Below are 13,996 nucleotides of genomic sequence, written 5' to 3' on the forward strand. Positions count from 1 at the left end.
TCGAATAGCGAAAAGATTACCTAATCACTGTAGTGTTTTTCAGGCTGAAATATTGGCAATAAGAGAGGTGGTGAATTGGCTGAGAAGTAATGTTCCAACAAATATTGGCATTAATATATACTCAGACAGTCAACCTGCAATAAAATCCTTGGACTCTATGTTCCTTAACTCGAAAACGGCCATAGACTGCCGCAAATCTCTAAACGAGATGGCTACGCAGTACAATATTCACCTAATATGGGTGCCTGGCCATAGGAACATACCGGGGATCTGCGAAGCAGATGAGTTAGCAAGGCTAGGAACTACCTTACATATTCCAGGGGAACTAGAATCTGTTGGTATGCCTCTGGCCACCTGCAAGCTCTTACTGTGTGAGAAGGCTGTTATGATGGCAAATATTCGATGGGAGAATTGCAAGGGTTGTAACGACACCAAGCAAATATGGCCCCATTTAAACTTAAACCGCACACTAGATATGCTAGTGTTCTCAATGCGTCAGATAGCACTCCTGATATCTGCTATAACGGGTCGCTGTCTGATAGGCGATTTTGCAAAAGCTATTGGCGCGAAGTATAATGACTATTGTATAAGCTGTCATGATGTGGAGGAAAAGGAATCAATTAAACACCTCTTGTGTGAGTGTCCTGCTTTTTGTGTAAGGCGTAAGCGAATCTTAGGAGCATATAGCTTTAGATTACTGGTGGACCTGGGAAACGTTAACTTAAGCAGTTTGTTAATGTTTTTGGAGCAATCTGGTTGGTTCCACAAAAGTAAATAATAGAGAAGGTTCAGTGGTTAAGACTAGAAGTGCCCATATGTAATAGGTACTTTTAGTTAAATGTGGTATCACAATGGACTGAATAGTCTAAGTGAGCCTGAAATTTAATCGGGCTGCCACTTTAACCTAACCTAACCTAACCTAATGTGTACCGTTTTGTTTCCTACATTTTACTAAGCACCACAGTACTTTTCAGTTTAGGTTTGGTTTCCACTCACGAACAAAAACAATACAAAACGAAAGGCAAGTGCCGTTATGTCAGGTTTGGACATGTGGATTGTACGAAACGAAACAATTGGAAACGTTTTGTTTGTTTTCGTACGCTGGATTAACTATAACAGACATTTGCAGTGAATTTTTTGAAGAGCATCTCTCCAGCATCGGTGTCATTCAGAATAACATTTAGGGGGGACGAATAGGGAAATGAAACGCGAAAATGGTTGGTCTGTCATGAACTGTTATCATCTCAACTCATATAAATCTTTTCAGTTGAAGAGTTCTAGCCGTGATAAATAGAAAGGGAATTCTTGATTGGTCGCATAATTCTCGTGATTTCGCATAGAAAGACATTATTCGTTTAAGGATCTGAGACTTATAATTGAAAACAATAAGCAAAGGCAAAAAAAAAGTAACGTTGTGTGTTTCTATTGATCGCGGAAGTTTGAAATATTTTTGTAAGTTCTTACAAAATGAAATAAAAATTAAAAATATAAAGAATGGAAATAATAAAATTAATAAAAGTATAAATTTTTATATTTTATGATAATAAAATAATTGGAAGGAAAAAAGTGTGTGTTTGTGCTTAAGATATTCTTAAGAAATTATTAAGATTGTTACAAATAGAAAAAGAAAAAAATTGTGAATTAAAGACATGCGAGAAAAGAAAAAAACTAGGAATCCAAAAATTAATGTTTTGTTTTTTAAATTTTTTTTAATTAAATATCCCCACAGAAAAAAGTAAACATGAATGAACTACGTCGTCCGAAAATTGAATTAAATTATACTCCACATTTTGAGATTTCCATGAAATGAATTAAAAGTAAAGAAAGAAAAATCATTGGTGCCAAATCATAACCATTTTAATCATACTGTAGATCGTTCTTACTATTTTTGGGAATCATATTGAACTTATGTGTGTACGATCATTGAATTTTATACCTATGTTTAGTTCATAAAATGTTTGGGACATACTTTAAAACAGATAAATTTCATTGGACTGTGGAAAATTTCGAAAATAATCATAAAATTCCACTACAAATTCGTTTTGAATAAAAATAATTTAAATTTAGCGGAAAATTTTTCGGCACACATATTTAAAGTATTGTGAATGAAAATATTTAAACTATTGTGAATGGAAAATTTCGAAAATAATAATAAAATTCCACTACAAATTCGTTTTGAATAAAAATAATTTAAATTTAGCGGAAATTTTTTTCGGGAAAAATATTTAAACTATTGTGAATGAAAAATAAAACTATTTAAACTATTGTGAATGAATAAATTCTGGAACAATAAAATCAAAGATATTTAATATTTTATTAATTTTATAAAAAACAAGTATATACGGCCGTAAGTTCGGCCAGGCCGAAGCTTATGTACCCTCCATCATGGATTGCGTAGAAACTTCTTCAAAACACTGCCATCCAGAATCGAATTACTTAAGTTGCGGTAACGCTTGCCGATGGCAAGATATCTTAAAACCTCCTAACACCATCTTCTAAATTGTATGTAAGTCCATACGTGGTATATATTAAATCAAAAAAGATCGATCCAATACGTATATAATTCAGTTTGAAAAAGTAGACATAAAATTCTTACAAAATTTTCTACAGAAATAAAATTTTAACAAAATTTTCTATAGAAATAAAATTTTCACAAAATTTTCTATAGAAATAAAAATTTTGACAAAATTATCTATAGAAAGAAAATTTTGACAAAAATTTCTACAGAAATAAAATTTTAACAAAATTTTCTATAGAAATAAACTTTTGACAAAATTTTCTATAGAAATAAAATTTTGGTAGATTATTTTTGGCTCTAGTGGCAACCATGATTATGAACCGATATGGACCAATTTGTGTGTGATTGGACCAATTTTGGTATGGTTGTTAGCGACCATATACTAACACCACGTTCCTAATTTATAATAATTATGGACCGATATGGACCAATTCTGCCACGGTTGTTTAAGATCATATACTAACACCATGTTCCAAATTACAACCGGATTGGATGAAATTTGCTTCTCTTGGAGACTTCGCAAGCCAAATCTGGGGATCGGTTTATATGGGGGCTATATATAATTATGAACCGATGTGGACCAATTTTTGCATGGTTGTCAGAGACCATATACCAATATCATGTACCAAATTTCAGGCGGATCGGATGAAATTTGCTTCTCTTTGAGGCTCCGCAACCCAAATCTGGGGATCGGTTTATATGGGCGCTATATATAATTATGGACCGATGTGGACCAATTTTTGCACGGTTGTTAGAGACCATATACCAATACCATGTACCAAATTTCAGCCGGATCGGATGCAATTTGCTTCTCTTTGAGGCTTCGCAAGCCAAATCTGGAGATCGGTTTATATGGGGTCTATATATGATTATGGACCGATGTAGACCAATTTTTGCATGGTTGTTAGAGACCATATACCAACATCATGTACCAAATTTCAGCCGGATCGGATGAAATTTGCTTCTCTTTGAGGCTCCGCAAGCCAAATCTGGGGATCGGTTTATATGGGGGCTATATATAATTATGGACCGATGTGGACCAATTTTTGCACGGTTGTTAGAGATAATATACCAACACTATGTACCAAATTTCAGACGGATCGGATGAAATTTGCTTCTCTTTGAGGCTCCGCAAGCCAAATCTGGGGATCGGTTTATATGGGGGCTATATATAATTAAGGACCGATGTGGACCAATTTTTGCATGATTGTTAGAGACCATATACCAACACCATGTACCAAATTTCAGCCGGATCGGATGAAATTTGCTTCTCTTTTAGGCTCCGCAAGCCAAATCTGGGGATCGGTTTTGTATGGGGGCTATATATAATTATGGACCGATGTGGACCAATTTTTGCATGGTTGTTAGAGACCATATACCAACACCATATACCAAATTTCAGCCGGATCGGATGAAATATGCTTCTGTTAGAGGATCCACAAGCCAAATCTGAGGGTCCCGTTATATGGGGGCTATACGTAAAAGTGGACCGATATGGCCCATTTTCAATACCATCCGACCTACATCGATAACAACTACTTGTGCCAAGTTTCAAGTCGATAGCTTGTTTCGTTCGGAAGTTAGCGTGATTTCAACAGACGGACGGACGGACGGACATGCTTAGATCGACTCAGAATTTCACCACGACCCAGAATATATATACTTTATGGGGTCTTAGAGCAATATTTCGATGTGTTACAAACGGAATGACAAAGTTAATATACCCCCATCCTATGATGGAGGGTATAAAAATCTAAAATTTCGCCAAAATAAAAATATTTTTAGTTTTGCAAAAATATCAAAGAAAATAATGCTATTTTATATTTTGAAAGTTATATATCGTTATAAAATGATTGACAAAAATAGTTCGACTATAATGAGACTACAAACATGGTTTAAAGAAATTTTACAACTTTGAAAACACAAAAAAAAAAAATCTAAAATTATTTTATTTTTATAAAAAATAAAAAGTTTAGAAAAAAGTGCTAAAATGCCCTTTTTTCTCACTTTATTATTTGCCCATAGAAAGTATATGTAATTATCCCATGACTAATACAATAATAAAACGATATAGAATTCGTAACACCTATTTAAAAAAAATGAAAGGCATATTTTTAAATAATGCGTTAAAAATACTAAAAGTTTACGTTTTAATTACTGACAAACGTTGTGGATACGAGGGTTGTTTGATAAGTACTTAAACTTATTACTTGATGCCAGATTATTGGAAGAAAAATTCTCTATCGTATGGACCACATACTCGTAAACGGTTACTGTTGATTAGTCATTATATTGCGCTAGTAATAGAGGGAAAGGAGACGGATTAAAGGATCACACACTGAGGACGGATTAAAGGATCACACACTGAGGGTCCAAAACACATTTTAATTTTTGTATTTTTTTTTCAGTTTTTTTTTCTTCATTTGCTATCAAAGACCTTTAAAAATGTATTAAAAAAAACAACTTTAATTTCTAAATTCAGACTTTTTGAAATAAAGTATTGAAAACCATCTCTTAGTTTTGAACATTTTTCTGCTGTAGTCAAGTTACAAAAATTCTAAGATGATTTAATAAATTTTAAAGAATTTTGCAGAATTATCAATTGAAAAGTTTATATACTTTTGGGCAATGGGAAAATTTTTATATCAGCGAAATGCGTCTTCTATGCTAAGCACAATTCGAATGCGCATTGTAAGTCTTTGGCCTCTCGACAGTATCTTTTTCAGTGCAGTGTATTTCTATAGGATTAAAATTTTTTATAATTTTGTATATTTTATATAGAAAAAATTGACTAAATTTTCTGTAGAAATAAAATGTGGAGAAAATTTTCTATAGAAATAGAATTTTGACAAAATTTTCGATATAAATAAAATTTTGACAAAATTTTCTATAGAAATAAAATTTTGACAAAATTTTCTATAGAATTAAAATTTTGACAAAATTTTCATAGAAAAAAAATTGACAACATATTTGATAGAAATAAAATTTTGAGAAAACCTTCTATAGCAAAAAAAATTTTCTATAGAAATAGAGTTTTGACAACAATTTCTATAGAAATAAAATGTTGACAAAATTTTCGATAGAAATAAAATTTTGACCAAATTTTCTATAGAAATAAAATTTTGACAAAATTTTCTATAGAAATAAAATCTTGACAAAATTTTCTACAGAAATAAAATTTTGACAGAATTTTCTATATAAATAAAATGTTGACAAAATTTTAGATAAAATAAAATGTTGACAAAATTTTCGATAGAAATAAAATTTTGACAAGATTTTCTATAGAAATAAAATTCTGACAAAATTTTCGATAGAAATAAAATTTTGACCAAATTTTCCGTAGAAATAGAATTTTGACAAAATTTTCTATAGAAATAAAGTTTTGACAAAATTTTCTACAGAAATTAAATTTGGAGTAAATTTTCTATAGAAATAAAACTTTGAAAACTTTTCTATAGAAATAAAATTTTGACAAAATTTTCGGTAGAAATAAAATTTTGACAAAATTTTCTATAGAAATAAAAATTTGACAAAATTTTCTATATAAATAAAATTCTGACCGGATTTTCTATAGAAATAAAATTTTGACAAAATTTTCTATAGAAATAAAATTTTGACAAAATTTTCTACAGAAATTAGATTTGGAGAAAATTTTCTATAGAAATAAAACTTTGAAAACTTTTCTATAGAAATAAAATTTTGACAAAATTTTCTATAGACATAAAATTTTGACAAAATTTTCTATAGAAATAAAATTTTGATAGATTTTCTATAGAAATAAAATTTTGACAAAATTTTCTAAAGAAATAAAATTTTGACAGAATTTTCTATAGAAATAAAATTTTGACAAAATTTTCTATAGAAATAAAATTTTGACAAAATATCTACAGAAATAAAAATTTGACAAAATTTTCTTCAGAAATTAGATTTGGAGAACATTTTCTATAGAAATAAAACTTTGAAAACTTTTCTATAGAAATAAAATTTGGAGAAAATTTTCTGTAGAAATAAAATTTTGGCAACATTTTTTATAGAAATTAATTTTGATAAAATTTTCTATAGACATAAAATTTTAACAAAATTTTCTATAGAAATAAAATTTTGACAAAATTTTCTATAAAAACAAAATTTTGATAAAACCTTCTATAGAAATAAAATTTTGATAGATTTTCTATAGAAATAAAATTTTGACAAAATTTTCTAAAGAAATAAAATTTTGACAGAATTTTCTATAGAAATAAAATTTTGACAAGATTTTCTATAGAAATAAAATTCTGACAAAATTTTCTACAGAAATAAACATTTGACAGAATTTTCTATAAAAATAAAATTTTGACAAAATTTTCTATAGAAATAAAATTTTGATAAAATTTTCTACAGAAATTAAATTTTGACAAAAATTTCTACAGAAATAAAAATTTGACAAAATTTTCTACAGAAATAAAATTTTGACAGGATTTTCTATAGAAATAAAACTTTGAAAACTTTTCTATAGAAATAAAATTTTGACAAAATTTTCGGTAGAAATAAAATTTTGGCAAAACTTTCTGTAGAAATAGAATTTTGACAAAATTTTCTATAGAAATAAAATTTTGACAAAAATTTTCTATAGACATAAAATATTGACAACATTTTCTATAGAAATAAAATTTTGACAAAATTTTCTATAGAAATAAAAGTTAGAAAACTTTTCTATAGAAATAAAATTTTGACAAAATTTTCTACAGTAATAAATTTTAACAAAATTTTCTATAGAAATAAAATTTTGATAAACTTTTTTATAGAAAAATAATTTTGACAAATTATTTTGTAGAAATAAAATTTTAACAAAATGTTTCTATAGAAGTAAAATTTTGACAAAATTATCTATAGAAATATAATAAGATGTTGACAAAATTTTCTATAGAAATAAACTTTGGCAAAATTTTTTATAGAAATAAAATTTTAACAAAATTTTTCTATAGAAATAAAATTTTGAGAAAATTTTCTATAGAAATAAAATCTTGAGAAAATTTTCTATAGAAAAAAATTTTAACAAAATTTTCTATAGAAATAAAATTTTAACAAAATTTTCTATAGGCATAAAATTTTGACAAAATTTTCTATAGAAATAAAATTTTGAAAAAATTTTCTAAAGAAATAAAATTTTGACAAAATTTTCTATAGTAATAAATTTTCTATAGAAATAAAAGTTAGAAAACTTTTCTATAGAAATAAAATTTTGACAAAATTTTCTATAGTAATAAATTTTAACAAAATTTTCTACAGAAATAAAATTTTGACAGGATTTTCTATAGAAATAAAAGTTAGAAAACTTTTCTATAGAAATAAAATTTTGACAAAATTTTCTATAGAAATAAAATTTTGACCAATATTTTGTATAGAAATAAAATTTTGGCAACATTTTATTATAGTTGTATATTTACTTGTTTGCGAATCAGTTCATGGTTATTTACTTCTGAATGTAATAATCAGTATTTTACGAGCTTGATATATATTTTTGTTAATTAATGTGTAAAATGTTTTTCTGTTATTTGTTTAAAGAAATTTCGAAATATTGGAGGATAAAAAAAAAAAAACAACAATATTTGTTTTTATTACATGACCTTTAGCCGAATTAAACAAATATAATTAGAAATTCAATTTTGACAAAATTGTTTATAGAAATACAATTTTGGTAAAACATTCTATAGAAATACTATGTTGATAAAATTTTGACAAAATTTTTATGGAAATAAAATTTTGACAAAATTTTTATGGAAATAAAATTTTGCAAAATAAGATTGTTTTGTATGCTAGTTTTTTGGTAAATTTCTCCCGATTCGAGTGGCAACCGTGGGTTTGTCATTCCTAAGACGATAGGTTTGTCATGTCTATGACTACATAACGATGTCCGTTTTTCTGTCCATGTTTGGGTATAGCCTCCATATAGACCGACTTTTTGGGAATTTAGAAATCACAGTATTCATCCGATTTGCATGAAATTAATAAACTAAAAGTATTTTAGGTCAACAGATAGCCGTACCGAATATTGTGTGTAATAGGTCCATGTTTAGGTATAATTCCCATATAGACCGATCGCCAGATTTGACTTTGTGAACTTGTGGACACTTTAATATTTATCAGTTTTGCATGAAATACAAACGCCAGAGGCAGTTTAGGTCCATAAAAAGGTTTGCCAGACACAATGTGTATCGGTCCATATTTTGGTATAGCCTCTATATAAACCCATCTTCAGATTTGACTTCTTGAGCTTCTAGAAATCGTAATTTTATCAGAGCTGCCGTCCTTAATCAAGTAATGCGTTAAAAACCTTTGGAATTTAAATGACAGTATTTTTTAATTCGTATATGTTCTAGCAAATATTTTGTATATTTAGCTTAATAATAATTTTTTATAACTATTATAAAAGTGATGTTGTTATATGAATTTCTTAATCCGTGAACATTCTTGGCAAAACAAATAGACAAATTACAAATTTTATATTATTTTAAACAGATCTAATTTTTGTTTTTTTTCTTTTTGTTTAATATTTAACTTTAGACAAAAATGGCGAGAAGTTCATGAGATGCTCTTGATTTATAAATAATTATTCTGCGTTTTGGAACATAATAATCTTTATTATTATTAGAGTAAATTACAATTGTTTATCTTTAAAGAATCTTTTTTTTTTGGCAATGATAAGTCAGAGATATGCACATAGAAACGCAGGTCATAAAACAAAGAATGAGCTTTGGGCAGGGTTATATGGTATAATGACAATGGATATCCATATTTTAAAGAATGTTATGCAAAAAATTTTAACAGCTATTGTTAAAAGGGCAATATATCTTGGGCAATTAAAGAAATTTTTTATCTACTTAGTTGAATGCCCGGGACTAAGATTAAAAGAATTTAACAACCCCGCATATAAAATTGGAATTTGTTTATAGGTCATTCATTTTGATATACATCCAGAAATCCTTTTCTACAACCAGATAAGGTATATGATCACCCCGAACATGTTTCAAGTGAAAAAAAATTATTTTGTTTAAACTGTACTCAACAAAAAGTGAAATCTCTACTTCACTAAAGCCAATTTAACTTTATTGTAGCTCATGGAATTATTATGTTTGAAGAAAGTTTTTTTTTGCTTTAGGCCATACTATCAAAGTCTCCCTATCTCTTCTTGGTGCAAACTACAAAAAGAAAAAAAATCCATCAAGTCCCCAAGTTAAAAAATTTCCATCAAATCCTTAAGATTCCAACTTTAAAATTTCGTCCCCATCCACGGAAAAAAAACTCCAATTTGGAGAGGGAAATACCCCGTTAGTGGCAACATTTCCATCAAATCCTTAAATCTCCAACTTCAAAAATTCGTCTCTTTCCAGGAAAAAACATTTCCAATTTGGAGGGGGAAATCTCCCATTAGTGGCAACACTACCATCAAATCTTCAAGTCTCCAATTCAAAAATTTTGTCCCCTTTCACGAAAAAACATTTCCAATTTGGACGGGGGAATTCCACCATTATTGGCAACATTTTCATCAAATCCTCAAGTCTCCAATTTAAAAATGTCGTGCCCATCCACGAAAACATCTCCAATTTGCAGAGGGGAACGCACCATTAGTGACAGCACTACCATCAAATCCCCGAATCTCCAAATCAAAAATTTCGTGTCCAACCACGAAAAAAAATTCCAATTTGGAGAGGGAAATCCCCAATGGGGGCAACACTTTCACCAAATCCTCAAGTATCCAATGAAAAATTTCGTGCCCATCCAGGAAACCCACGAAAAAATCGCCAATTTGGAGGGAGAAATCCCCCATTAGTGGCAACACTACGATCAAATCTCCGAATCTCCAAACGCCCCATTAGTGGCAACACTTTCACCAAATCTTCAAGTCTCCAATTCAAAAATGTCTTGCCCATCCAGGAAAAAAAATCTCCTATTTGCAGGGGGAAATGCCCGAATAGGGGCAACACTACCATAAAATCGCCGAATCTCCAAATCAAAATCGTGTCCAACCACGAAAAAACATTTCCAATTTGGAGAGGGAAATCCCCAATGGGGGCAACACTTTCACCAAATCCTCAAGTATCCAATTCAAAAATTTCGTGCCCGTCCAGAAAAAATCGCCAATTTGGAGGGAGAAATCCCCTTTAGTGGCAACATTACCATCAAATCCTCGAATCTCCAAACGCCCCAATAGTTGCAACGCTTTCACCAAATCTTCAAGTCTCCAATTCAAAAATTTCGTGCCCATCCACGACAAAATCGCCAATTTGGAGGCGGACATCCCCCATTAGTGACAACACTACCATCAAATCCCCGAATCTCCAAACGCCCCAATAGTGGCAACACTTTCACCAAATCTTCAAGTCTCCAATTCAAAAATTTCGTGCCCATCCACGAAAAAAAATCTCAAATTTGCAGGGGGAAGTGCCCGAATAGAGCAAACACTACCATCAAATCGCAGAATCTCCAACTCAAAAATTTCGTCCCCACCCACGAAAAACGTTTCCAATTTGGAAGGGGAAATACCCAATTCAAAATTTTGTGCCCATCCACGAAAAAAATTTCCAATTTGGAGGGGGAAATCCCCCATTAGTGGCAACACTACTATCAAATCTTCAAGTCTCCAACTCAAAAATTTCGTGTCCATCCAGAAAAAATCGCCAATTTGGAGGGGGAAATCCCCCATTAGTGGCAACACTACGATCAAATCTCCGAATCTCCAAACCCCCTATTAGTGGCAACACTTTCACCAAATCTTCAAGTCTCCAATTCAAAAATTTCTTGCCCATCCAGGAAAAAATTCGTCTATTTGCAGGGGGAAATGCCCGAATAGAGGAAACACTACCATAAAATCGCCGAATCTCCAAATCAAAATCGTGTCGAACCACGAAAACACATTTCCAATTTGGAGAGGGAAATCCCCAATGGGGGCAACACTTTCACCAAATCCTCAAGTATCCAATTCATAAATTTCGTGCCCGTCCAGAAAAAATCGCCAATTTGGAGGGAGAAATCCCCCTTTAGTGGCAACACTACCATCAAATCCTCGAATCTCCAAACGCCCCAATAGTTGCAACACTTTCACCAAATCTTTAAGTATCCAATTCAAAAATTTCGTGCCCGTCCAGAAAAAATCGCCAATTTGGAGGGAGAAATCCCCCTTTAGTGGCAACACTACCATCAAATCCCCGAATCTCCAACGCCCCATTAGTGGCAAAACTTTCACCAAATCTTCAAGTTTCCAATTCAAAAATTTCGTGCCCATCTACGAAAAAACATTTCCAATTTGGACGGGGGAATTCCCCCATTATTGGCAACATTTTCATCAAATCTTCAAGTCTCCAATTCAAAAATTTCGTGCCCATCCTCGAAAAAAATCTCCAATTTGAAGGGGGAAATGCCCGAATAGAGGAAGTACTACCATCAAATCGCCGAATCTCCAACTCAAAAATTTCGTCCTCACCCACGAAAAACGTTTCCAATTTGGAGGGGAAATCCCCACTTCACAATTTTGTGCCCATCCACGAAAAAACATTTCCATATTGGAGGGGGGAAATCACCCATTAGTGGCAGCACTCAAAAATTTCGTGTCCATCCAGGAAAATATCGCCAATTTGGAGGGGGGAAATCCCCAATGTTGGGAACATTTTCACCAAATCCTCAAGTCTCCAATTCAAAAATTTCGTGGCCATCCAGGAAAATATCGCAATGGTGGCAACACTTTCACCAAATCCTCAAGTCTCCAATTCAAAAATTTCGTGTCCATCCAGGAAAATATCGCCAATTTGAAGGGAAAAATCCCCAATGGTGGCACCGCTTTCACCAAATCCTCAAGTCTACAATTCAAAAATTTCGTGTCCATCCAGGAAAAAATCTCCAATTTGGAGGGAGAAATCCCCCATTAGTGGCAACACTACTATCAAATCTATCTATCTACTATCAAATCGCTTTCACCAAATCCTCAAGTCTCCAACTCAAAAATGTCGTCCCCATCTACGAAAAAAATCTCCAAGTTAAATGGGGAAATCCCCAATGGTGGCAACACTTTCACCAAATCCTCAAGTCTCCAATTCAAAAATTTCGTGTCCATCCAGGAAAATATCGCCAATTTGTAGGGAAAAATCCCCAATGGTGGCAACACTTTCACCAAATCTTCAAGTCTCCAACTCAAAAATTTCGTTCCCACCCACGAAAAAATCGCCAATTGGGAGGGGGACATCCCCCATTAGTGACAACACTACCATCAAATCGCCGACTTTCCAACTTAAAAATTTCGTGTCCAGCCCCGAAAAAAATCTGCAATTAATGGGGGAAATTATTGGCAACACTGAAAACGGTTACTTACGATTCGATGTGGTTCATATCTGTGAACTTTTCAGGAGATAAAATGTCATTTTCTTATCAAAAATCATAGATTAAAATTATATGCAGTTTTTCACAAATAAGACAAAGAGTCATTGACCCAGTTTTGTTGTTGTTGTTTTTGTTTCTTAACATTTTGGTTAAATTTTGTGAAAAGTTGCTGAAATTCGAATTTTATTCTAATCTACTTTTTTTATAAACAAATATCTATTTAAATTTCATTCACAATATTTTTAGCGGTTCACTGATACGAAATCTCTCCCGCGAATGTCTACAATCACGAAAATTGACTTTGAGACTATTGTTAATTGCAAATTTTGTTTATTGTCTGTAATATCGATTTATTTATTAATTCTCAACTCTACAATGCTAGACTTTGTTTATTTTTAGCGCCTTCTTTACAATAAATTATTTAAAAAAAAAATCTTATCAACATTTAATGGCAATGCCTGTTTTTTTTTTGTGATGGTCAATCGCGAATGTCAATAACACATCTTTTCATAATGGCATCGTTGTAAAAACAATCGAAATATCTATCAATATTTTATGCGAGACGTCTTCGATACATATGCGATTATGTAAAATACGTTGTGTATGTGTAGAATTGTGTAGAAGAAATATTTTTAATATAGAACAATTTCAAGCGTAAATTAAATAAAATGGTTTTAAGCCAAATATAAAAACTAAACGAAGTTTTGGAACATGCTGGATTCACATTACAATCTGGGCTCCAGACTGTGTAAGACGCTACGAGAAATTTGAAAAAATTGACAAGGTAAAAAAATTAAAAAACAAATCGGCTCGATGTTTTTATCCAAAACCAGAACATATGACCCTTTCAAAGAGCTTGTCTAGTTGTGTTTTATTTCAAAATAAATTTCAAATATTATTTTTTTCAAACAAAATTTTTCTTATTAAATTTTCTAGACCAGCAACTATTTGATTTTGCTTAGGTCATCATGAATACCTCCTATGATAAACTTCGACAAAAGCAAATCAATATTCTGCAGGTGGAGCAAGGCGATGAAGCTAAACACAGTATATTATACTCCAAGGATAATGTAAGTATCGCAAGAAGCAATTGTCAGAGGCTCTTATTTGTTCTCATAGATTTGCCTT

General features: G+C 31.1%; 1 protein-coding gene across 1 annotated transcript in view; it reads left to right on the forward strand.

Moving 5' to 3' along the window:
* Window positions 1–1,287: 1,287 nt before the first annotated feature.
* Window positions 1,288–13,996, forward strand: part of LOC142238442 (sodium-dependent nutrient amino acid transporter 1) — a 32,460-nt gene continuing 19,751 nt past the window's right edge. The window contains exons 1-2 of the mRNA XM_075310081.1: window positions 1,288–1,452; window positions 13,805–13,938. Coding sequence (XP_075166196.1) covers window positions 13,837–13,938 — 102 coding nt within the window. The 5' untranslated portion in view covers window positions 1,288–1,452; window positions 13,805–13,836. The remainder of the gene's footprint in view (window positions 1,453–13,804; window positions 13,939–13,996) is intronic.

Source organism: Haematobia irritans, chromosome 5, assembly GCF_050003625.1.
Source record: "Haematobia irritans isolate KBUSLIRL chromosome 5, ASM5000362v1, whole genome shotgun sequence".
NCBI classification, from domain to species: Eukaryota; Metazoa; Arthropoda; class Insecta; order Diptera; family Muscidae; genus Haematobia; species Haematobia irritans.